The sequence below is a fragment of the Metopolophium dirhodum genome, chromosome 1 (genome assembly GCF_019925205.1).
Source record: "Metopolophium dirhodum isolate CAU chromosome 1, ASM1992520v1, whole genome shotgun sequence".
Taxonomy (NCBI): Eukaryota; Metazoa; Arthropoda; class Insecta; order Hemiptera; family Aphididae; genus Metopolophium; species Metopolophium dirhodum.
The window spans coordinates 145,887,464-145,911,387 of record NC_083560.1 but is presented as its reverse complement, the minus strand read 5'-3'; the positions used below and the strand labels follow the sequence as shown (position 1 = coordinate 145,911,387).

Below are 23,924 nucleotides of genomic sequence, written 5' to 3'. Positions count from 1 at the left end.
AATAGAAGGCTCCCAGGTTATTGTTTCAAAGGCAGATGAAAAAAATTAAAAATCCTTAGTCACAGTTTTTAATTATAAGCATTTAAAGTTCAAATTTTGACAAAATACGGAAAATCACGAAAAATAGCAAATTATTTTGATGAGAATTCATAAAAATTTTTCTTTTTAAATCTAAGATTTGAAAATGTAATATAAGATTACTTATAAGTTTGTCTACCTTTATCAAAAAAAAAATGTCTAGAAGAAACTTAAATTAAATTTTTATGAGCGTCTGAAATTTATATTTTTACAACATTTGATATTTACTCGATTTCTCATGTAAAAATTTTCTTATTTTATTGTAATTAAAAAACGAATGACTGTAGATACTTGAAAATTTCACTGAATGTTTATATTAGCATTTTCTATACACCATAAAATGTTGAAAATATTTTGACTCTTTTTGAGCTGTTTACGGACATTGTCTGTTTTCAATATTTTAGTTTTTTTTGTATAAATATCAATAAATTTTTATTTGTTGGGTAAAAAAGCGTGAAAATTTAATATAATGCTCCTGATATATCGTTCTAATAGCAGTTGCAAAATATTAAAAATACATAGGCACAATTTTTTTTTATAAGCATTTAAAGTTCAAATTTTGACAACATTTATCAAATTTATAATTTATTAATTATTTTGTAGTTAAAAATGTATAAATTTTTAACTTTTATGGCTAAGGATTGAAAATTTAAAACAAGGCTCTACGTAAATATATAAATTCGAATTAAACGTAGTCAGTCGCAATATGGGTCCCGTAAAGTACAAGACGTGTTTGTCGATAGCCGACAAAAAAAAAAGTGATCGCGGATTATTCAAACACTCGATAAATCGAATTTTTAACTAGGTCCCCTGAATTTCGAATTATTGAGTGACTACTGTAATACCTATTGTTATTTTTGTTTATTTATATTTAAACATTTTTTCGTAAATTCGTGTACCTAATTATAATAATTTGTATTATTAATGTCATGAAACATTGGGTTGATATCTTTGGTCGCATTCACATTCGGAATGGTTGAGATTTTGAGAACGTCTGTAATATTAAGAAAGAATATTAAGAGAGTAGATAAAAACATACTAAGAAATACCTAAATACCTAATAATGCTGCGAATCATGCATTCAGGAATGAAGATGATTGGTTTTAGTAGGTATGTAATTTTGTACAAATTTGAATTTAAAATGTTTGTATAAAATTACTGTGTTCATATATTTTTTGGATTTTTTGGTTACAGTATGAACTATTTATGAAAATCTTTGTTTTATAATTTTTTAAGGTACTGGTCTAGTTGACCCCCGCCAGGAAGGCAATTCCCCCGCCACTCGTATTTTTGATGTTATAAAATGTATAATAATATACTATGCATCATCTGAGTGCAGATAAAAAAGGTACGAAATCATATACGTTAGGTATTTGTGTGAAATTCTTTAATTAGATATTTTAAGAATTATATTTGGTAAAATCCGTGTAATAAAATGAATAATTATATAAGATAGGTATAACAGCGGGTGCTGTATACAATATTATGAAGTACCTACCTCAGTTATTCAGTTGTCGTCATCTGAACAAAAATAAAATTAATTTCCGAAAAATTTATAGTGACATAGTGCATGATGTTTCATCGGCAATAATTTTTTTGCAAAACCAAAATATTATCCATAAGACTAGGACTTGTGACAGTGAACAAGAAATGGTTTTGGATACACAAAGGGGTCGGTGGCGATGTCATTTAAGATCATGTCGAACAGAAAAAGGTCTTTTATTATATTCATATTTATTATTATTTTTATTATATTTGTGAGAGTTCGTCGCTTTTTAGAGCTCCGAAAACCACCCATGACGAAAGGGGAACACTTTCGTCATGACCTGTGAGCCGCACCGCGTGAGACCCGAGGGTCAAGTCGGTGGAACTCACAGGCTTTGATACACGCAACTACAAATGAATGTAGAGGATTTATGTTGGGAGAGAAAAAAGAATATGAGTTAATTAAAATAAATAATAATAGTATTAGGGTAATTATGTGGGTATATTTTACATGTCGGTTATAAAATAATAATATAAGGGCACAGGGCAAATACAATAAGTATATAAGTTTGGCAAATACAATAAGTATATAAGTTTGGCAAATACAATAAGTATATAAGTTTGGCAAATACAATAAGTATATAAGTTTGGCGCATACTTCCCCGGCCCACGGGAGGCGACACGCCATATCAATCATGGTATGCCCTCACAGGGTTACCGGGAAAGCGTGCGGGGTTTACATTAGTCGGGAAACAGGGGGAATACCTTTTGTAGGGACTTGTCTTGCGACGCCTCCTCCGGCACACACGTTATACGAACGTGAATTTCGCATAACGTGTGGCCCACGTGCTGGTAAAGGGGGGGGAATAAGGGGAAAGATATGACATATTACGACTGGTTGACTGCGTGGTTGACGTGGTTGACGTGTCCGCTCCGGCCGCCGCCCGGGCCCTCGTGGTTAGTCTTAGCCCATCATTTTGTTGTGGACAGCGTGGTTGACTCTTTTAAGACGGATCCGGGTCGATGCCAGGTGGAATCGGCAGACGGACTGTGTCGGCAGACGAAAACTGTATCGGCGGACGAAAACTGTGTCGGCAGACGAAAACTGTGTCGGCAGACGAAAAACTGTGTCGGCAGACGAAAAACTGTGTCGGCAGACGATAAACTGTGTCGGCAGACGATAAGTGCCTTAAGTGGTGACCACATAGACAAGAATACTAATAGATAGGCAACTGCCGTGTTAATTATTGGAGTATTGCAAACCCCGCTACCGGTGCTTGGTGTTAGAACTACGGCGGCGGCGGCGGCCGCCGCCGCCAGAATACATTCCCGCTTTTTTTTGAATTAACCAATTGAAATTCTTTTTTTCCTTACCAATTTATTTTTATTAATTATTAGGTGTTTTGAAAACAATAGAAATTAAAATAAAAACATATTTTTTCAATATAAAACATTTATTAAAAATATTCAACAGCATAATATACATAACAATAATATACACATTTATTAGGCAAACCATAACAAATTAAATTAATCATAATTGTTCATGAAATATTGTAAATTTAGTGACAGTCAAAATTAAATCATATATATAACATACAAAAATAGTATAAATCATCCAATTGATAATTATTATTAATTATATTTAATAATCCATAGTATAATATTATAGTAATAATAATAATAATGATAATAATAATAATAATAATAATAATAATATCTATAATATACTACACTATTATGCATATAATAGTGGTGTGGAATCTTTGTTACGGGTTAGTTTCTAATCTACTTATTCAATTGTCATGAATTTTTTTTTTAATTAAAGAAGAGCTACTAAAACGAAAAACTAAAATAGAGCAGGTTTTAGGTATAAATTTAGTCCAATAAAGTAAGTAAATAATCAATTATTAACAGGGCTCGGGAGTTCATGCATTTGCATATTAGTTTTGGTAGTTTTTTTCGGTTAAATGATATTAATAAATAATAATTTTTGATTATTGAGGTACTTGTAAATCAATTTTTTAGTAAATCAAAAATATTAATGTAAAATGTTCATATTTAACGCGTTAAAAATTTTGTATAGAAAACAAAACGTGCGTTGATGACTAAATTTCATGCTTTATGACAAAATAATTTTAATTAACATGTTCATTATTTATTTAACAATTAAGACAAATTATGACATAATATATCACTGTAGCAACGAATAAAAAATTATAACATTATAATATTAATTCAACTTAAATACTATAATAAATAATAAAAATGTAGTCTTGCATGTTTTCAACGTCACCAAAAATTCACATGAGGTTATACACATAGTCAATATTAATAATATAATTGATAAAATTTAAAATTAAAAGTACAATAGTAAGGTACGTAAGAATATAATATGTTATATTCACAATACTAAAAATATGAGTAACAAAATAAAATTATTTGTATTTAGACTTTTTACAAAAAGTTTGGTAACGATGAAAGGCATTCACTTTTATTTGGTCCCTTTCATTTTTACCAATGCCCAGTTTTCCAGACAAAATTCTATTGATTTGAGTGCACCAATTGTGGACCATTAATTTAATTACAAAATCGAAAAACTGTTTAGGAAACAATTGACCATGCTCTTCACAATTTATCACATTAACATTAATTTGGTGTGTCAATATTTTTGATAATTCATTTTTTAATGTTTTATGATGACAAATTGAGGGCAAAAACTGAGCAATCAAGTCAATTGATTTTTTTACTAAAGAACAAAAAATTTTGTTAGGGTACTTTAATAAAAGTTTACCATTTGGATTGTAATCTCTGGCAACAGTTAGTTGATGTCCCTTAGCTGTTGTTAAGGAACACACTTGATTTAAGCAAACTGTGCAGTTTTTAAATAAAATACTATTTAATTTTTTAATTACAAACCCAGCTATATAGTTGTGAGTCTGGAACTGTAAATCTTGTAAGATTTCTGAACTAAAATTTGTTATTTGTTTTGGAGTACCATCCGAAACTCTAGGTTCAGGTTCATCACATTGTTCTGGCAAGTTGTCTTCAAACGTTTCAAACAATGTCTTATACGATGTTAAGCAACCGTCGCTGAAGTCTTCTTCACAATTGCTCCCAGGAGAATGTGAAGACATTAAGTTGTTGAGAAGCAGAGTTCTGTATGAGGAAATGAATTGGTAACAAGTCGGATTGGTGTTTCTGTAGCCCAGGGCACGCAATGCTCCGAAAAAATTCTCTAGTGAATCTTGGTTAAAGTTTCTTAAGAGAATTGATTTTATACCCATCTTGTTCAATAACTTAAATACCTCTTGAAATCCTACAAATGTTAAGTATATATATAGTTACATACTCCGTGTAATGAAATGGACAATTAATATTTACCTTTAATAGTTTTTATCCAATTCTTAATTGTTGGAGGTTGAGGAACTGTCTTTTTTTTACTGACAGGATCTATGAAATACATTGACTGCAACACTTTGAGCGACACTTCCCATAACTCATGGTGTGGAGAGTACCTTTTCAGGCCGGTGCGATATATTTTTCCATCTACTACCTTGTCATAGCTCCCGTTTACTGAATCAAATAATTTGTCAAAAAACTGGCAGAATTTTGCAGTGTCTTTCGCCTTTTCTTTTAAAATTTTTTTTGCTGAAACATGATGAACAATTATCGTACTTATAGAATTATGCATTTTTTTAATGTCGGAAAATATTATTGAGTGTTAAGTACAACAGTATTGATAACTATGCTTAAATAGCTTGGACATTTTTAAACATGCTACTAAAATAACTAAAATAACTAAATAAAAAAATTTTTTTATAGACTAGATTATATTAGATACATTTGTACTTAATGCTCAATGACGGTCCATTGCTGATATTTTTACTTACAAGCTAAAAATGACATTATGGATGCAACTCTTTCGGATAAAACCTGCACAGCACATTTGACTTTCATTTTTTTAATTTTATTAGGAATTATATGTTCGGCTGTCAGCCTTGGTAGCATTCTCACATCCTCGATCTTGCAGTCCAATTCATATAGTTCGGTAATGTCACTCCAGCTGGCCTCCATTTGTTGTCCGTCCATGGTGAATAAAACATTTTTATTGAGAATGTTGTTACGCACTCCTTTCAGTAGATGAGGTGGATCATAGATATGTACAACATTCAATATATCTGCCCCACATTGAACATTGTAAAACTCTTCTTTAAATTGAATATTATTTCTTAGTGCCTCCGCTCTAGTGTCACGATGCAGCATATTAATGGCACCTTTGTTTGTGGCTCCTTGATCGCAAACAGATGCAACAACATGCAACCCTGTTTCGTGCACTGCTTGAATCACATTTTTTATTTGGTTTGACAAATCGTGGCTACTGGTGGTGCCCTTGCAAAAAGTATAAGATATGGGTTGCTTATATTTTTTAACCACGCCACGAATCATGAATACCAAGCTGTGGTCAGCAAAATGTTGGGTCCTTCCTATACCATTGTCTTCAAAACCAGTTATCATGCCGGTATTATGATCATAAGTTAAATTTGGGTCCAGACTGACCTCATCGAATAAAATTGTACAGAGTTTTTGCCTAGCACTTAACTTGACGACATTGGTTTTCAAAACTTTCATCAATGTTTGATCAATTCCTGGATTTACTGGGATTTTGGATAGTAAATTCGTCAAAGTTTTTCTGCCAGGTAGAGTGAATAGTTTTGCTAATGTTCGATATGATTTTGCACTCTGTAGAGAGATAAGCTGAGTAGTTTTTCATCTAAAGTAAATCTTCTACCTCGCGCTTTTTGATTTGTTGCACGCAGTTGTAAATTAGTGAAAATGGCAGCTGCAAAAGTCATACGACTTACGGCTTTTGAATTTAAAAACCCTTCAGAAAATTTCTCAGCTGCTGACAAACGACTTTTGAAGGTGAATGATTTCTTTTGTTCCCATCGCAAACGTCTACTCAGCAATACACTTCCTCTGTATAGTGACTTGCATTTTGGTGTTAACTGGCTCATTTTTCTTACACCAATGTTAGTCAATACCCCTAAAAAAATTTTCAAAGCAATTTTAAAATGTTTGAATTAAATACTATTAATTGTAACTAAAAAATCTAATTCATTAAAAAAATTTTTTTTGGTTTTTAAAAGCTACAATCAATAAGGATAAAAATAAGAAAAACATTAATAATCACCAGTTTTTTTTAAGCGTTTTACTGGTTTTTTGATAGATTTTACAACTACTGCATTAGCTTGAAAACAAAGCAATAAAATCAAGCAAAGAGATGAAGCATAAATACACTAGTTTATTATACATACATTGAAGAAACGAGTCATCGTCTAGCTTGGAAATTCCTTCCAACTCAGATTCTTCTGTTGAACAAAATTAAATTTATTGAACGGAAGATATAAAGACTTTTTTATAGGCATACCTGAGGATTCACATTCAACAAGTTCTCTGTTGAGATGTGATGGTGTAGATGATGGTAAACAAGTTGAGCCTAGGTCAAATGCATTTATTACTTTGTCTGATGTACAAGTAACTATAAACAACAAAACAGTAACATTTGAAAAACTTGCCTGCCAGGGTTTGTTTTTAAAAAATTCTATAATTTCATTAAATTAGTAAACATATATTTGTATAAAAATTAATATGCATTAAACTATAACTAATAATTATTTGTTGTTTTAAAAATTAAAAATTAAAATACATACGTTGAATAACTGAATCCTCATAAAATATTGAAATTTCTTCTAAATCAGTGTCTTCTATACTACAAGAAGTAGACGGTGTTTTAAAAGTATCAACAATAGAAACTGTAAATAATAAATGTAATTTATTAGATTTTTTATACTAGTTACACATCAGTTAAATTAGCATACCAGATGATTTGTACTGTGGTCGATCACTACAAGAAGTGGACGGTGTCTTAAAACTATCAACAATAGGAACTGTAAATAATAAATGTAATTTATTAGATTTTTTATACTAGTTACACATCAGTTAAATTAGCATACCAGATGATTTGTACTGTGGTCGATCACTACAAGAAGTGGACGGTGTCTTAAAACTATCAACAATAGGAACTGTAAATAATAAATGTAATTTATTAGATTTTTTATACTAGTTACATATCAGTTAAATTAGCATACCAGATGATTTGTACTGTGGTCGATCACTACAAGAAGTGGACAGTGTCTTAAAACTATCAACAATAGGAACTATAAATAATAATAACAAAAAATGAATAAGTTTATAATACTGAAACTAACCTATAGTAAATAACTTACCAGATAAATGTAAAGAAGGGACAACCAAACATTTCAATTTTTTGGTCCCTGGACTTATATCATTGTCTAGAAAATGACTCGAACAGATCCGTTTTTTCTCATAGACTATTGATGGATCGAGAGATCTCAAATCTCCACCAACAATTTCTACCCATTTATCAAAAGACTCTTTATTTTTTTTTGGATTTGGAAAACGATGTGATGATGTGCCTTAAATTCAAATTATAATGTTATAGTATTTAATATGAAGTTTAGAGAAGGTATAATTTGTTTACAAAATTATGTTATTATAATTAACTTTTTAACTAGTTAATGCCCACCTTTGGTTATACAATTATAGAATAGCATGTATCTACTGAGTATTCAATGTTAAAAGATTTACCCTGTATATAATAAATATTATATTGTATCTATGCTATCTAAAGAATATAATTTCTATAATATTTAACAACACTGACACATAACACATTTTGTTGACTCAAATAATAGTAAGATAAGGTCTGCAAAGGGAATTCCCAGTAATTAAGTTATTTTACTTATATTATTATTAAACCAATAATTATATTTTATGATAAGTTATGAAAAAGGTCACTCTATAATCTCTACGTAAGGAATTTCCAGTAGTAAAAAAACTTATTTTACTCTACATTACACCACAAGTTCATTATATAATGTTTAATATACAAAAATACACCCAATAAAAATGATGAATGAAAGATATATTGCAACCACTCATAAAAACCCCTTAATACATTTTTAAATTTCCAAGATTCTACTCTAAATGGCTTTATTACTCTATGAAGACGGACAATTTTTGGCCTAATAGCGCTAGCTGATTATTTATTTATTTATTTAATGTTCAGATGTGAGTAGTTAAGTGAAATCATTGAAATCATTGCCTAAGTACCTACTACTCCGCTTTTTAAACTCTAAATACTTAAATCAATCTGAAAATATTCTACTTCGAAATATGAAATTAAAATATGGGACCTGGTTTAAAAATTATATAATTTAATATTTTTTAATCAAATAACTACAATATAATATACAAACCTGTTGAAAAACACCCAACCACACAACATTTGTAAGCGTATCTTGGCATCGTTTTAATTTGCCAAAAACCAAATAAAAACAAGAGGCGGCGATGTAGTCAAGCCGGCACAACAGTTTGAAAAGTTTAACTTGAACTATTTACAAGAATTTAGAATACTACTTGAACAGTCACAGCAGAAAACAAGCATAAACAAGAACACTACTTGAATCATAGACAAGAATACTAAAAATTTGAAACAGTGAGTACTGAGATGAACAGTCAGAGCAGAAATGCAAAATGCAGATAACAGTAATTCGGTAATCGGTATCAGCGGCGGTACGCAGCTGATATGATGGGTCATTGGGTGGGTGGCGGTGTCGGTGACTAGAGCGCTCGTGGTGCCTGGTGAATGAACGTCCAATGTCTGTATAACTACTATACAGTTACCATCCCCTGGGTGACCAGTCGACAGACAGAAAAAAATTTAATAGCCAGCGATGAGATGGTGAGCTGATCGTCCGGCCGTTGCTGGTGTCGTAGCTTTTGTCGTGGTAGTAGGGTGGATCAGTGTCGTCGTTTGGCGGGATTGTACATATTATCGTGGGAGTACAGTATTGTCTGCGGGCCGTACCGGCGGACGCGACGAAAGCGCCGGAGGCGACGGGTGACGGGCAACCGCGACACGTCGGCGACGGACACTCCATGATGACGGGGGGATCGGGGAGCATTTATTGCATAACACTGCGGTCGTTTGTGCATTAGCGCGCGATATCTACTTTTATTACTAATGGTTATAAGAATAACGGTGCGTTGACTTGTCAACAACGTTAGCAATAGGTATGTTCAGGGATGGTTATCATAATTTATGAGGCTGAAAATTCCGTGACGTTACATATTTTATTATATTAAATATTTATTCATATATGAATTATTCTGGACATAGCAGAGTTTTGGCCACCTGCATAATTTTTATTATTATTTTTTATTTTTATTTATTATTACCATATTTTTTATACATTTTTATTTTGATCGCTTGAATTGTTCTGTATAATCATAAATGTATAATTTTTAATAAATGTATAATGTATTATTAATCGTACATTTTAATATAAATTATTGGTTATCGAAAATACAAAATGTAAGTGGTGGCCGTCAAGTAAACTTGAGTGGCGGGGGAATTGCCTTTCTGGCGGGGTGTCAACTAGACCAGTGCCTTTTTTGATTACAATAATTGATTATTTTCGAGATTTTGATAAACTTTGTCAAAATTCGAACTTTAAATGCTTATAAAAATAAATTTCGCATAGGTATCTATTTTTAATATTCTTCAACTGTTATTATTGTAACAATATATCAGGACCTTGTATTATATTTTCACGCTTTTTGACCCTACAAATAAAATTGTATTGACAGGTATAAAAAAAAAAAGCTAAAGAAGAAAATTTTGTCATGAAGGTATCGGAATTTATAAAATAAACATATTATGTATATTTCAAGTATCTACAGTCATTTGTTATAGAATTACACCAAAAACCAAAATCAATTTTGTCGAAAACCGATTTTACGTAAAATTACTGTTTTCCTTAATTTTTTTTTTTTGTTTTTCCCGTTGCTTTTGAAAACTACCGAAAATATAAATGTTGATCACCCCCCAATCCGCCAAATAGATTCACTTTCCCATCGAACAGAGTGGCGTATTTACGGGGAGGGGGTCCATGGAGTCCGGACCACCCACCATTGGCTCGTGTCTCGTACATGTTAAATGTTGTGTTTTTACATGATTAAGAAAAACAAATTTTATCATACGATATGTACGAAGGATTTTGTAAAAAATGTTCAAAGCTTCGCAGTTATCAACATTTTCAATTAATTAACGCTTTGTGTATCACCATAGACACGAATAAAAAAAAATATTTCAATATTAGTTTAAACTTACAGGCCAGGCTATAATAAATAATAACAATATAGTACCTAACCTACAGTACAGCAGAGCGACATCCACTGACCGCTTTTTTAAAATTTGTTTATATAATAATATATTATTATTTAATAATTAAAAACTCAAACATTTTAAATCGGCCGTCGCGGCTCTGTTTTTGAAAATTATCTGGACCCTCCCCATGACTAATTCCTAAATACGCCACTGAATTCGAACAAGATATTGCAGTTGAAAATTGAAGCATTATTTCCAATTTTCACTACTTACCAGTACACACACTAAAAATAAAAATAAAACACACATCATTGTAAAATCAATATAATATCGCTCCGCTTAGAATGTAAAATATATCTAAAATATGAATTTATACCCAAAATATTAATTTTAAAATTAAACGAAATGCCGGCAATCCACCATAACTTCATAAACGATTATCAGCTGTCTATTCATAAAATTAATACACTGCAAATTCGTGTCATCGGATTATTGACAATCTTCAAGTGCTTTTAGGAAAAACGTGCCGCTGCGGACAGTTAAAAATCATATACGACAGAAATACTAAAAACACATTTATGTTTTGTATTACAAGAATATGAACTAGGTAATAACTATAAATTAGTTGATACGGCGAGCACGTATAATATATCTACGACTACGTATTATATTACAAATGGCTTCATAGTTCATAGTGGTCTATAATAATAATTAATAGTGATATTGCATTATTTCTTATTACATCAATGTACTGAATATGCGGGTTGTTAGGCTGCGTGTACATTGGGGAGCGGCGAGCGTCGAGCGTCGAGCGGCAGCGTCAGCGGTGACGACGCTCGGCGAGCGGTGAGCGGCTATGTGTATACATTGAGGAGCGTTATTTTTCAGCGGCATGCTGTTTTTCATTCAACAACAAATATACATTTGCCCAATTTTTACAGTTGTAGTTCATCTGTTCTGTGAAAATGTCGTTCATCACAGTGGAACGTCTCTCTTTAATCTTAGACAATCCGTTTTTACGAAGTAAAATGTTAAAAAAGAAAAGAGTTGGCGTTCACCCGATTAACCGCACCCGGAAAATGTATGGAGAGTTCCATCATTTGTATGCTGATTTAAGAAAATCACCAACTAAATTTTTCGAATATCTCCGAATGTCGATTGGGACTTACGACTTTATTTTAAAGAGAATCGGTAAACGAATTCAAAAGAAAACGACTAATTTTAAGAAGCCGATTTCAAATGCTGAAAGGTTGTATGTAACTTTAAGGTAAGTAACATTATAATCAATTTCGTTATTTATTATTATTTTTTTAAAGATATTAATAGTTTAAACAAACAATTAAACTGTACTTTTTTAATAACAAGATAAATACATTTTAAATACATAATTTATAAAAAAATACTCACCTATTACTGAGGTGATTAAAAAAATATTAAATAAACAGAATGTTCTCCTTTTATATGTTAAAATTAATAATACATAATATACAATATATTCATACAAGTTTAAAATAGTAAATACTGTATTGCCTATGAGTATATCTATGATAAAATATTTGTATAAGTTTTTTTCAAAATGGTTCCGGTAGAATATGATTATAAGGATCTTGACTATTTACCGGCAACATTAACTCAGTAGTCTGATTATTTACCGGCAACATTAACTCAGAATTCTGATTATTTCTCAAACTTGAAGTAATCGGTACATTTTGATCAATGGAGTTGGACCTAGTTGTAGTAGTGTTGTTAGGTAAAACCCACTGAGATGATTCGTTAGTTGTAAACGGAAAGGCTGCGGTTGATGAAGGGAGTAGATAAGGCTGGTAATTATTTTGATGAACATTTTTTTTCATTCTATAGGCATTCAACACTACATTCTGAATTTGAGTCCTTACCTCCAGTTTTTCTAGTGGATCAAATTCTTTAATGTATGGTAGGAAACTTAATAGGAACTGTGCATCTGGATCATCATTTGTTTTAGTTTCTCGTTCCTGTGCTCTTTGAAGTATAGCTATTTTTTGTTTTTCCAGTTCCAAAAATGTGTGAGTGTCGTCTTCATCGGCGCGCCTTTTCTTTTTTTTGGATTTTGGCATAGAAAGTGAATGTTTTGTTGATTCAGCTGAGGGTGATAATACGTCAGTTATACTACTAGTACCCATTACATCAATATCGCTTTCGATGCAGTGACCATCATCGTTAGTTTCCTCAAATATAGGTGATTGGATATTTTGCTCTTCTGCAGTAACAAGATTTCCGGACAAACAACTGGGCATTAATGAATCTTTAACAAACATCATCTGATTGAAAAATTGCCATTTTGATTTGTAATCACTACCACCATCACCAGAACGACGAACTGGTTCTTTTTGCAACTCTTTTCTAAATTTGTCTTTTAAGTTTTTCCACTTAGCTTTTATTTCATTACCTATAATTATTCAAATTCTTTACAAACTGTTTGGTATTATGTAATCTATTATGTAACAATTTGTAACCACCAAAAAAAAATTTGTAACCGAACCAGTACCGCGGAAAACAGAGTTCAAAGTTCCGGGTGCCAGGGTAACGTTATAATTAAAATTTCGACTTGAAAACTGTTTGGCATTATGACATTATGTAATCAGTTATGTAAGATATTTTACTATTTTAGTTAATTAAACCAGGGTTTTCCGGGACACTTGTGTGGTTAAAAGTAGAAATTACTAAGTTACTCAGTATAATATATTAATATGTTTAAATTCAGGGGCGCCATTTGAGTTTTATAATAGGGGTGCCAAAATTTAAGCAAGCAACTTTTTTTTAGAATGATAAATACAGATATCGTTTGTATGTAAGTCGCTTGTATGGGGTTAAACTCTTGAAGGACATATTTTAATGAATTCAAATTATTCATTAATAATTTGTTTGCTTTTTGGTATAGATCTAAAAATATTTAGTACCTAGGTATAGCCGTATAGGTAACTTTTTTTTTCCAGTTTTCAACCGACGGCGCCACGGGAACTGCTTTCGCATTCTTCCGCGATCCGTATAGGTATCTACATTTAATTAATGCAATTTATTCCAAATAAAATTAATACATTATATTTATTTATTAACTTATTATAATGAATAATAATACAATATTCCATACAGTATACTTTAGTTTTTTAAATTAATTATGCTATTCTAGCTTATGGCTAAAATGGCGCCCCTGTGTTTAATGGTAGGTATATTAATTATATGACTATCATAATATGATATATAACTATAATATTATAGTAATACTTATATTTTATTTAATTATCACTAATACGCTTCCTAGGTCGTTATTTTAAATTCATATTATATTACCTAATACCTTATTATATTGTATTATTTTGTTATATTTACAAAATCACTAATAATAAATGAATGTTATATTTTAAAAAGGTATTTATCAACTGGAATTTCTTTTCGAAACTTATCGTTTTCAATGCGAATGGGTGCATGTACCATATCAAAGATTGTTCATGAAGTTTGTCTAGTCATATGGGAAGAATTTGTACATGACTTTATGCCAGTTCCTACAAAACAACATTGGGAAAAAGTTGCTAAGGACTATTATAATCGATGGGGTTTTCCGAACTGCATTGGGTCTTTAGATGGGAAACATTGCCAAATTAAGTGTCCAAAAAATTCAGGATCGAGCTACTTCAATTATCTCAAATACTTTTCATTGGTTCTACAAGGAGTTGCAGATGCAGACAAAAAGTTTTTGACAGTTGAGGTAGGAGCAAGAGGAAAGCAGAGCGATGGAGGAACATTTGCATCTTCGGCACTTTTTCATTTAATGGATAGTAATAGTTTAAATGTACCACCTGAAAAAAATTTACCAGGAACAAATATCAAGGTACCTCATGTTTTAATCGGAGATGAAGCCTACCCGTTAAAGCCATATTTAATGAGACCTTTTCCTTCCCGAACCTTAACACCGGCAAAAGAACGTTTTAATGATAATTTATCAAGAGCGCGTAAATGTATTGAATGTACATTTGGAATATTACGTGCCAAATGGAGATTGCTTGGAAAGGAGATCGAGGTCAGTTCAAAAAAAGCCGTAATTATAATTAAATGTATGTGTTTATTGCATAACATTGTCAGAGAAAAAGATGGCGATACTGATTTAGACTATTGTAATGTTATGTTGGACACACATAACAATTATTGGGAAAATGAAAATTTAAATCAACGAGCAAGAGGTACAAATGCTCTTCAAAGGGCAAAAGAAGTAAGAGATGCATTCGTGGATTATTTTTTAAATAACGCATCATGATCAGTACATACATTATACACAATGGACAACGTTTTATTAATACAAATTATAAAATCATTAAATTTAGTTTAAAATAAATAATAAATGCCTTAAATTTATGTTGGTACTTATTGTTATTTGTTAGTTCACAGAAAACTTGATGTACAACTGAATCTCGTAGGTATTAATTTTAATTTATTCCTAATATAATAATTTTAACACGAATATTAATGTGTTTATATTATTGGACGGATTCAAAAAATTGTACATGAGATAATATTATCAATGTTGGTTGCACCAACTATAATAATATCATTATATTATAATCACATATTTTCTTTATCGCAGAATAGACTAAATTTAATCTATTCTGTGGTTTTATTTATAAAATTTAAAACTTATACATATTTATATTTGAAATGTCACCACCACATGACGTAGTGTGTGCATGATGTAGATAATAATAATAATTTTAAGTTATAGTAACTAAAATAGACTATTATAGCGTAAAAACAATTAGTTTCCTACTGCTATACGAAAATACTTAATACTGCATAATGCATGTTATATTTAATAAGTTCGTTATATATTAATACATGTTTACTGAATGTCGAAAAACATAAGTCAGGTAAGTATATTGCAAATATAAATCAGTTTATTTATTTTTTTATTCATTTTAAATAATATGTTTTGTAAATAATGTTTTGATCACCTACACATTGTGTACGTTATTGTTGACACTTGATAAAATACCTGTTTTAGTTAATAATACCTGGTTTTCCTAGTGATTTTCCTATTTCTTCCCACATTTTCTTGTTCCGTTCTACATTTTTATATTGAGGATGTGTATCATCCCACAGGCAAGGTCTTGTTTGGACCTCAGAAATAATAATTTCTCTCATACTTTCTACAGAACGTGTGTCTTCCATAGTTCAAAAGCAACTAGCACGAAAATATAGTGAATAGTGATATCATAATTTCATAAGCGTTGAGCGTCGAAATTCAAACATGTTCGATCTGCGACGCGCCGCTGGACTGTCGCTCGCCGCTGCCGCTCGCCGCTCGCGGTCAATGTACACACTTCAATATAATTTACATAGGCTTAAAATTTTATTGCGACGCGCCGCTCGACGCTCGACGCTCGCCGCTCGCCAATGTACACGCTATGTTACCTACTTGTTACTTTTGAATCGCGTGTAGAGTGCCTGAGTGCGGACTTCCACCTACCTTATCAAATATATTTTTAGATTGAAATATTGAATTTGATTACCTAAATGTTTACTGTTAGAAACCGGTTTAGCTATTACCTACAACTTTATTGATGTATTATCTTATTTATCGTCGATTGAGAAAATAATATAGGAATAACTATTACCTAGTAGTTAGTACCTACCTTTTGTTATTTTTCCCAGTATTAATAAATGCAGCAGTAAAATAAAAATAATTAGGTATCTACCAGTTTATTAATACAAATAAAATTATGTACCCATGTCCGATGACCGATATGGATACGGGAACACGGGCTATGGCAATCGGAATCGGGCCATACCACAACCGGTGCCCTCGCCGCGCTGGTCACTTCGCAGTTTTATGCATTCTAATTTCTAGCATTCATTCAGGTAAATTTTGCCTGGTGTTAAAACTGCCAGTTTTTTTTTTTATTACGTTTATTGATATTTGTGCTTTTAAAAGTTTACGTTCTAAGTATATTTAGAAAATATGAAACGTTATTTCCAAACCACTTAATAAATTATAAACTATAACCAAGAATAAAAACTAGTTTGATTCTTGAATAATTCGGAATCATATGATTCTATGAACAGTTTAAATTATTTGTGTTACCTATAACGGCTATAACCTATGTAATATTTATGATTATGAATCGAAGTAGAATGTTACAGAAGCACAGAACTTACAAATTATTTATTGAGGTACGTATAATTAATTTATAATTAAATAGGTAGATATTTAAGATTTCTGGCACGTTGTATTTAGTATGAGTAACATAATTCATTAAAATTCAACATTGATCCAGGGGCGGTTCCAGAGACTTGGTTGGGGGTTAATTTTTAATCATTATTTAATAATAGATTGCAAACCAAGTAAATAACATTTTAGTAAGTAGTTACTGACAACAAATTTAATTCTTTGAAACATATCAATATTTGATACTAAAACATACATATTTTAATCCTTTTTTTTGTTCTAAACACTTGGTAAGTGGAAATTGTTAAGTGTATATTTATGCTTTTTTGTAAGAATATGCAAAAATATGCAGTATAAAATTTTGATATTTAATCAATCAAGTAATGATTTATGGACACTCGTTGCCTGCATATATATATATGATGTTGAATATAGCTACATGAATTTTATACAAAATCCGGTCTTTAATTATAATATTTACTAATAAAGTTCTTATTAACATAACATATGTCAAAATGAATTTTATTTTGTACTAAGAAAATGTTTAAATTGTTATTCTTCCATAGGTTGTTTAAAAGAGTTGATTTAATTGAAAATGATACCTGAAACACCTATTGTGGCCAAATTATATATTAATTGGAAATTGGTTTTGACACCACAATAGAATGTAATGGAAATGGAACCATCTTCCTTTAATAATATGCTGTTTATCGTTCACATAAAACTATACTTATACTATACTACTATGGATAGTATTTCTATACTTCTGATTTAGTATCACGTTTGTAAATATAATATGACCTATATATAATGTATAATATATGTACATTCATTAGTATTTAGGATTCTGTGCATTAAAACAATATTATGTATTTATGTAAGATGTAAATATATGACAGATCGACAAACAAACTAGTTGTAAATATTTGACAAGTATCTATCTAGCAAGACATTTAAAGATAATATCTTAAACCAACTACCTATATGGCTACATTTGACAATTTACTACCTATTAGGTGTGTACTGTGTATTATTACAAGATTTTTTTCAGTAGTACCAACAATAATCAATTACCTAGCATATGAACAGAAATGTAAAATTCAGTATTATTTTTAATGATTAATAGGAGTTAGATACCTACCTATATAAATAATATTAAATATTATAACTAATAGTACATTATAATATTACCATCATAGTTAATTATACATTCAGTTATCAATCATTAATATTAGAAAAAATATATACTCCTAATTGAACTGTACCCCATTAGAACATTGCAACATCATGTAGAGTAAGTTAGGTATATAATATATATATATATATAGCATAATATAGTATAATAATATATGGTTTTATTTTTGGGAAGTAGATACCAGGTGATAAATTAAAATACCTACCCGTAAAACAGCATCGACTTTCATATTATTTAATTATAATTCAAACTTGAATAAAAAAGGATACAAGTATATAAAGTAGCTGGTTTCTATTGTATCTTTATGTAAATATTGCTTAAATTAACCACAGTTCACTAATAGAACTTTTATTTTCTCAAGGCATGAGTAATAGGATTTTTGTGTTGACCTTACACAAATAAATAATAATTAAAAACAATTTAATCAATTAAGGAACTTTCATAATTGCTGTTTCTCTGGAAAATAAACATTTTTTTTAGGTCTATGTATTAGTATAGATTATTAGATTATCACGATTTAAACTTAATACTACATTTTAACTACTTAGGTATATATTTATGTTATCAAATGCGTATACCAATGCTATACTCATTGTTACACACTGGGCATTTTTGTGTTTGCAGCTGTGACAAACAATCAACGCAAAGAACCCTATGCCCACAAGGAACAAGTGCATGTGTCCTGGGGGCCACTCTGCACACCACACAAATATTATCTTCATCTTGTCCTTGTGGGTAAAGTTCCAAAAGATTTTGTGGTACTGGTACAAACGGAACTTCTATCTCGTCTTCAACCGTAAAATTTTGCCAAAAAGCCATTTCGGCATCCTCGGGTATTACAAAATCTGCTTCGTTTTCATCTAGAAATGTATAATAATATAGAACATTGGATTTTAATTCAAGAACAAATTGTTAAAGTACCTAGGTATGTAATAAATTAATTATAATTTTATGATAATATAATACTATTAAAATATCAAAAGACAATGGTACCTATGAGATAATTGGATAAAAAATTACTTTTATTCCATAGGTATTACCTTCTACAATGTTGACATCTGGTTCTGCAACAACTTGTGGTAGTTCCGCTATAGCATCTCCAGCATTAGGAATCTCGGCTATTTTTTGAATACCGACTGGTATATAAACCTCAGCAGCTTGAATATCACCTATGGGAGGGAGATTGACCTCAGCAGCTGGTAACAGAACATCAGGAATATTCACTAGTTCCTGTTCTTCATCAGAACCTAGCAATATTATAATGATTTGTTCATTAATTTGTATACAAATTAATAAATTGTTATTGATAAGAAGAGTAGTAAGTACCTATATGATATTAATAAACTATGCAAAATAATAGGTGTTATGTAATAAGAGTTATAACTTATAAGTAAAACATTTTCCCTTCATGTAAAAAAACAAAAACATCTGCTATACAAGGTGATTTGGTATACTGTTGTTCAGTTTTTGTTGTTATTTTTCATCATTAATGTTTAAAATTGCTGCCCTAAGATTTATAAAATGGTCTTATATACATACTTTGAGTTTCATCTCTCCAGTCTAGCTCTCTTTCGATGTAGTTGTCTGTACTGTGAGAGCACTGTATTAAAAATTCTCTAACTGTAATTGCACCAGTGGCCAATTGTACAGTGGAATTTTTAATTCTCACAGAATTCATTACGTATTTTGTTTTGATGCCTCTTGTTGTCTGTAACCCTCTAGCCAATTGACTTACAACAATATGTTGTTTCAACATTATATTGTTTAGGTGTTCTAGGACCAACAAGTTATTTTCAACTAATTTATAAGATAACATCTTTAAATAAAAACTTTAGACATAGGGGCCGTATTTAATATTCGTGAAATTATTTAGTTTTTAAATTTTTAATATTCTATTTATAATACATGTATGTATTAACTTTAATGGATACCTTGTTTTATGATAGTTTATATTTAATAGATTCAAAAATGTCTATGAAAGAAGAATTAAAATGTTCAAATAATAATTTTTAAATTTATAATAGGTAGTATAATAAATGAATATGTAATTCATGAAGTAAATTTATTGGCATCACATTACATTAGGTAACTATTTTTGAATGTTTAGAACTTTAAAATATAAATGAAAACATTTAGAAGATTAAATACAATTTTAATAAATACTTTAATTTTTTTAAATATTGAAAAGAAAACAGTTTTTTTATGTTTGGTTAGATATTTGGAAACGCTAGTTTTCATTAATTCAGAATAGTTTTGAAAATAATATGAAATTGTTTACCTTGTTAACAAAAATAATTTTTAATGACTCGCCTAGCATTTTCCATAAATTAGGATGCATCACTTGAAACGTTTGTTTCAAGGATGAATGGAAGCTCTCGATATTATTGTTTGTTCGGCGGGGTTGACCATATACCGAAAAACATTCTGGCCCCTTTCTTATGATCCAAAAGCTGTTTGAATTTCAATATTTTATATTAGAACAATATATTATTTTCTAATTAGTTTCATATTTTACCTTGAAAAGTACGTAAAGAATCTTGGCAACTGAACTAAATTTGCTTGTGCGTAATTTTTTATTTCCTGATACCCTCTCTCTATTTCATAATGTGGTAATAGTGCTAAAGCTGCCGTCATTTTTATGCACATTTTTGCATGCATATTGTTTTTTACATAACTTGTGTAGCCCAATTTTTTTATTTTTCTCTGTAAGCTCTAAAATGTTTTGTACAATTCTTAATTATCATAATAATATGTGAATTGAAATGAAAAAAAACGCACGAAAGAAGTAAAAGCATTATTTTTTTTAGTTTGGTTTAAAAAAGATTTTCTTATTTATTTTTCTTAGGAATTTCTTTAATACGTTTCTTAGTTAAATTGCAAGCTAGGGTTATTATTTTTTGATGTTTTAAGATATTCATGGAGTTCTGTCTAAAAGGTAACTTTAATTATTGAACATAATAGTATTGATAAAATAAAACAACCTAAGTATCGTATATGTATTCATAAAAGTTAGGTTTAACTTAGGTGTCAAACTTTTATAGATCTTGAATTAATTAATTTAGTTAGATCCATCCTAGAATATGGATCTCCTATTTGGAGTCCCTATATTAAATCCAACATTGAGATTATTCAAGGGGTTCAGAAGCGATTTTTAATGTTCGTCGCATATAAATTCAACTTAAACTATTAACCAGCATACATCAATAAGATCACTTCTAAACCTTCCCTTTCTACCCTCCGGGCAAGATTTAGCTGACATTTATTGTTTATATAAACTAATCAATAATCATATTGATGTCCCTTACCTATTAGAACATATTCCATTCAACATCCCAGCATATAATAATCGAACCACTCTCACATTCTACATACCATCACACAGCACAAATTACTTAAAAATTCCTATTCTTAGAACCATGGCTTTGTGTAATAAACGTCTGCACCTAATATTGATTGTTTCTCTACTCCGTTAGTAGTCTTAATTCTTAAAATTTACTTAACTAACAATATGTAATATTTTACTTTTACAATCGTTTCAGTTTATATTCAGCCTATTATTATTAAGAATTTATGTTATTGAATGATTTCTGTATCAATTTATTGTAATAACTTATTTATTTTATTGTACTGTTGGGCAATTTGCCCGTTTTATTCATTGAATAAACAATTATTATTATTATTATTATTATTATTATTTTTAAACATATTATGGTAGATAGTTTGTAACAAATTAAAAGTATGAATCAATTAATTTTATTCTAAAATAATCGTTGAGTTAAGTTCATAAGAAACTTGTTTTTATTTGAAGTATTTAATGTTAATATTTTAATTTTTAATTAAAGAACTTCAACACTGATAATGTACCTGATAAATCTAATATAAATAAATTCAATACCAAAACTATATTAAATTTAAATTTCTCAAACCTGGACAAAATGGAACCAACATGACAATATTATTGCTTCAGGATAAGTTTGTTGAAAGGCGTTATGAAGGCCGGTTTCAAAATCAATCATTATTGATGTGGGCCTTACATTTGGGAATTTGGTTTTAAATTGCCCAAGCACTTTTTTGTATGCAATCTCGGTTTTAGTTTCCATCAATACGAAACAAATGGGGATGGACTAAAGTAAAATATTACGATGATAAACATAATTAGTAGGTATGTCAATATAAAATAAAGAATAACAACTGATATTTCTCACATGATTTTGCAGAATCAAGTGAATAATAAAGAGCTGTCTACACGTTGGCACAGATGGCACTACTTTAAAGGTTCCATCTGCATGTAATTCGGTCGCTCCTTGGTTGACAACTGCATCTATTATGTCTTGACAAGCGAACATGACACTAAAATTGCCATTACCATCTACAATCCATTCTTGGTAGAATGGTTGATTGTTACACTGATATCTATTGACCATTTTAACCAAACAGAATAGTAAGCATCAATTTAATTTAATTTAAATATTAAAACCTAACCTATTAATATTTAGGTCTAAATATTCGCCCAATTCTCGTAATGTCGATGGCAAAGGTGGAACCGCTTGTTTACGAGCTTTGCGCATCAAAGATTCGGCTGTTGGCCAAGAGTACAGCATAGCTGCTTGTGGATTTCTATAAAGTTTAATCATTATGTTTGATTTAAGACTATTATTTATTAATATCAATAAAAAATCTGTTCTATGGAATAATCGAGTTAAAAGTTTTATAAGGTAAGTACAAGTTTAAATTTATATTGCTTAAAATTATTTAGAATTTTACCTGATGGCTTCCTCGTCATAAATTACTCTTAACGGATTTGTTTCCGATTTAGCCCTGTCCAACAAAATGCCTCTAAATGTTTTCTTCATTTGATTCACATTAAAATTACTGTCATAAGGATCATGTGAATGGCCTTTTTTGACTACAAATGTACCATTTGCTAATTTAATTGCTGTGCCACTACAATTGGAGTAGCACATGCATAATAACTGAAAATTATTATAATTATTAATAATTTCATATAACTATGACATTTTCTTATATCTTACCGTTTACCATCTTGAGTAGTCTTGGTACATTTATATAAGAATCCCTCAATATCCATTTTTATTAAAACAAATTAATCAATGTTAATACAACAGATAATATTATAAAATATGTAGAGGTATATTATAATATATTTTACAGAAAAAACAACAGTTAAAAGCACAATATAAAAAAATTAATAGTACATGTAACAACGGTATGTTATATTGATGAGCAACTCAAACAAAAGAAAGATATTTTGATAAAATGTACAATACAGCATTAATTATTTATTTTTGTTTTTGTTATAGGTTTTTTTAAATTCATAATCTAAAAATAAAATTTTACATGAATAATTAGAATATATACATGTTGTGTGTGGTACCATGTTGGTACCGTGTTGGTGCATGTACCAACTTGACAATTGTTATCAAGAATATAGATGTCTCTGATTTAGAATAGGTTTACCAAAATAAAATGCACATTTCATCACTAATTTGTATACTTGCTTTATGAAATGTACAGTTGATACATTATTTTTCTTTAAGTATACATTATTATCTTATGTTAGTTAATTATTTATTTTAAGAAATAAAATAAATACCCAGTCAAATAATTTGTTTGTTTCATCTCAGAGCATCTAAACAAAATCACAATGAAAGAACATATTGGAACCAGATGTCAAATTATTTGAAAGTAATACTTTT

General features: G+C 30.0%; 4 protein-coding genes across 4 annotated transcripts; 1 reads left to right on the top strand and 3 right to left on the bottom strand.

Annotated features, from left to right (window-relative positions):
* Positions 1 to 3,742: 3,742 nt before the first annotated feature.
* Positions 3,743 to 9,034, bottom strand: LOC132933180 (uncharacterized). Its single transcript, XM_060999496.1, has 11 exons — positions 8,907 to 9,034; positions 7,854 to 8,063; positions 7,716 to 7,784; positions 7,446 to 7,514; positions 7,278 to 7,379; positions 6,995 to 7,105; positions 6,882 to 6,935; positions 6,429 to 6,610; positions 5,457 to 6,306; positions 4,948 to 5,214; positions 3,743 to 4,882 (listed from the first exon to the last, which is right to left on the bottom strand). Exons 1-11 carry the CDS (start codon positions 8,953 to 8,955, stop codon positions 4,002 to 4,004), a joined length of 2,844 nt encoding a protein of 947 aa, XP_060855479.1. The 5' UTR covers positions 8,956 to 9,034; the 3' UTR covers positions 3,743 to 4,001.
* Positions 9,035 to 12,276: 3,242 nt separating this feature from the next.
* LOC132933179 (uncharacterized) lies at positions 12,277 to 13,248 on the bottom strand (the record flags this gene model as incomplete). The annotated part of the gene is made up of 1 exon (XM_060999495.1): positions 12,277 to 13,248. A coding segment is annotated over one exon (858 nt), but the record flags the coding sequence as incomplete, so codon positions are not given.
* Positions 13,249 to 14,273: 1,025 nt separating this feature from the next.
* Positions 14,274 to 15,107, top strand: LOC132933178 (uncharacterized). The gene has a single exon (XM_060999494.1). The coding sequence runs from the start codon at positions 14,274 to 14,276 to the stop codon at positions 15,105 to 15,107; it is 834 nt and encodes a 277-aa protein (XP_060855477.1).
* Positions 15,108 to 18,555: 3,448 nt separating this feature from the next.
* LOC132933177 (uncharacterized) lies at positions 18,556 to 23,296 on the bottom strand. Its single transcript, XM_060999493.1, is given in 12 exon segments — positions 18,556 to 18,596; positions 18,786 to 19,067; positions 19,248 to 19,454; positions 19,747 to 19,980; positions 20,518 to 20,657; positions 20,723 to 20,919; positions 22,134 to 22,331; positions 22,413 to 22,620; positions 22,690 to 22,824; positions 22,972 to 23,158; positions 23,161 to 23,180; positions 23,241 to 23,296. Coding segments are annotated over 12 exon segments (1,905 nt in total).
* Between the last annotated feature and the right edge of the window lie 628 nt (positions 23,297 to 23,924).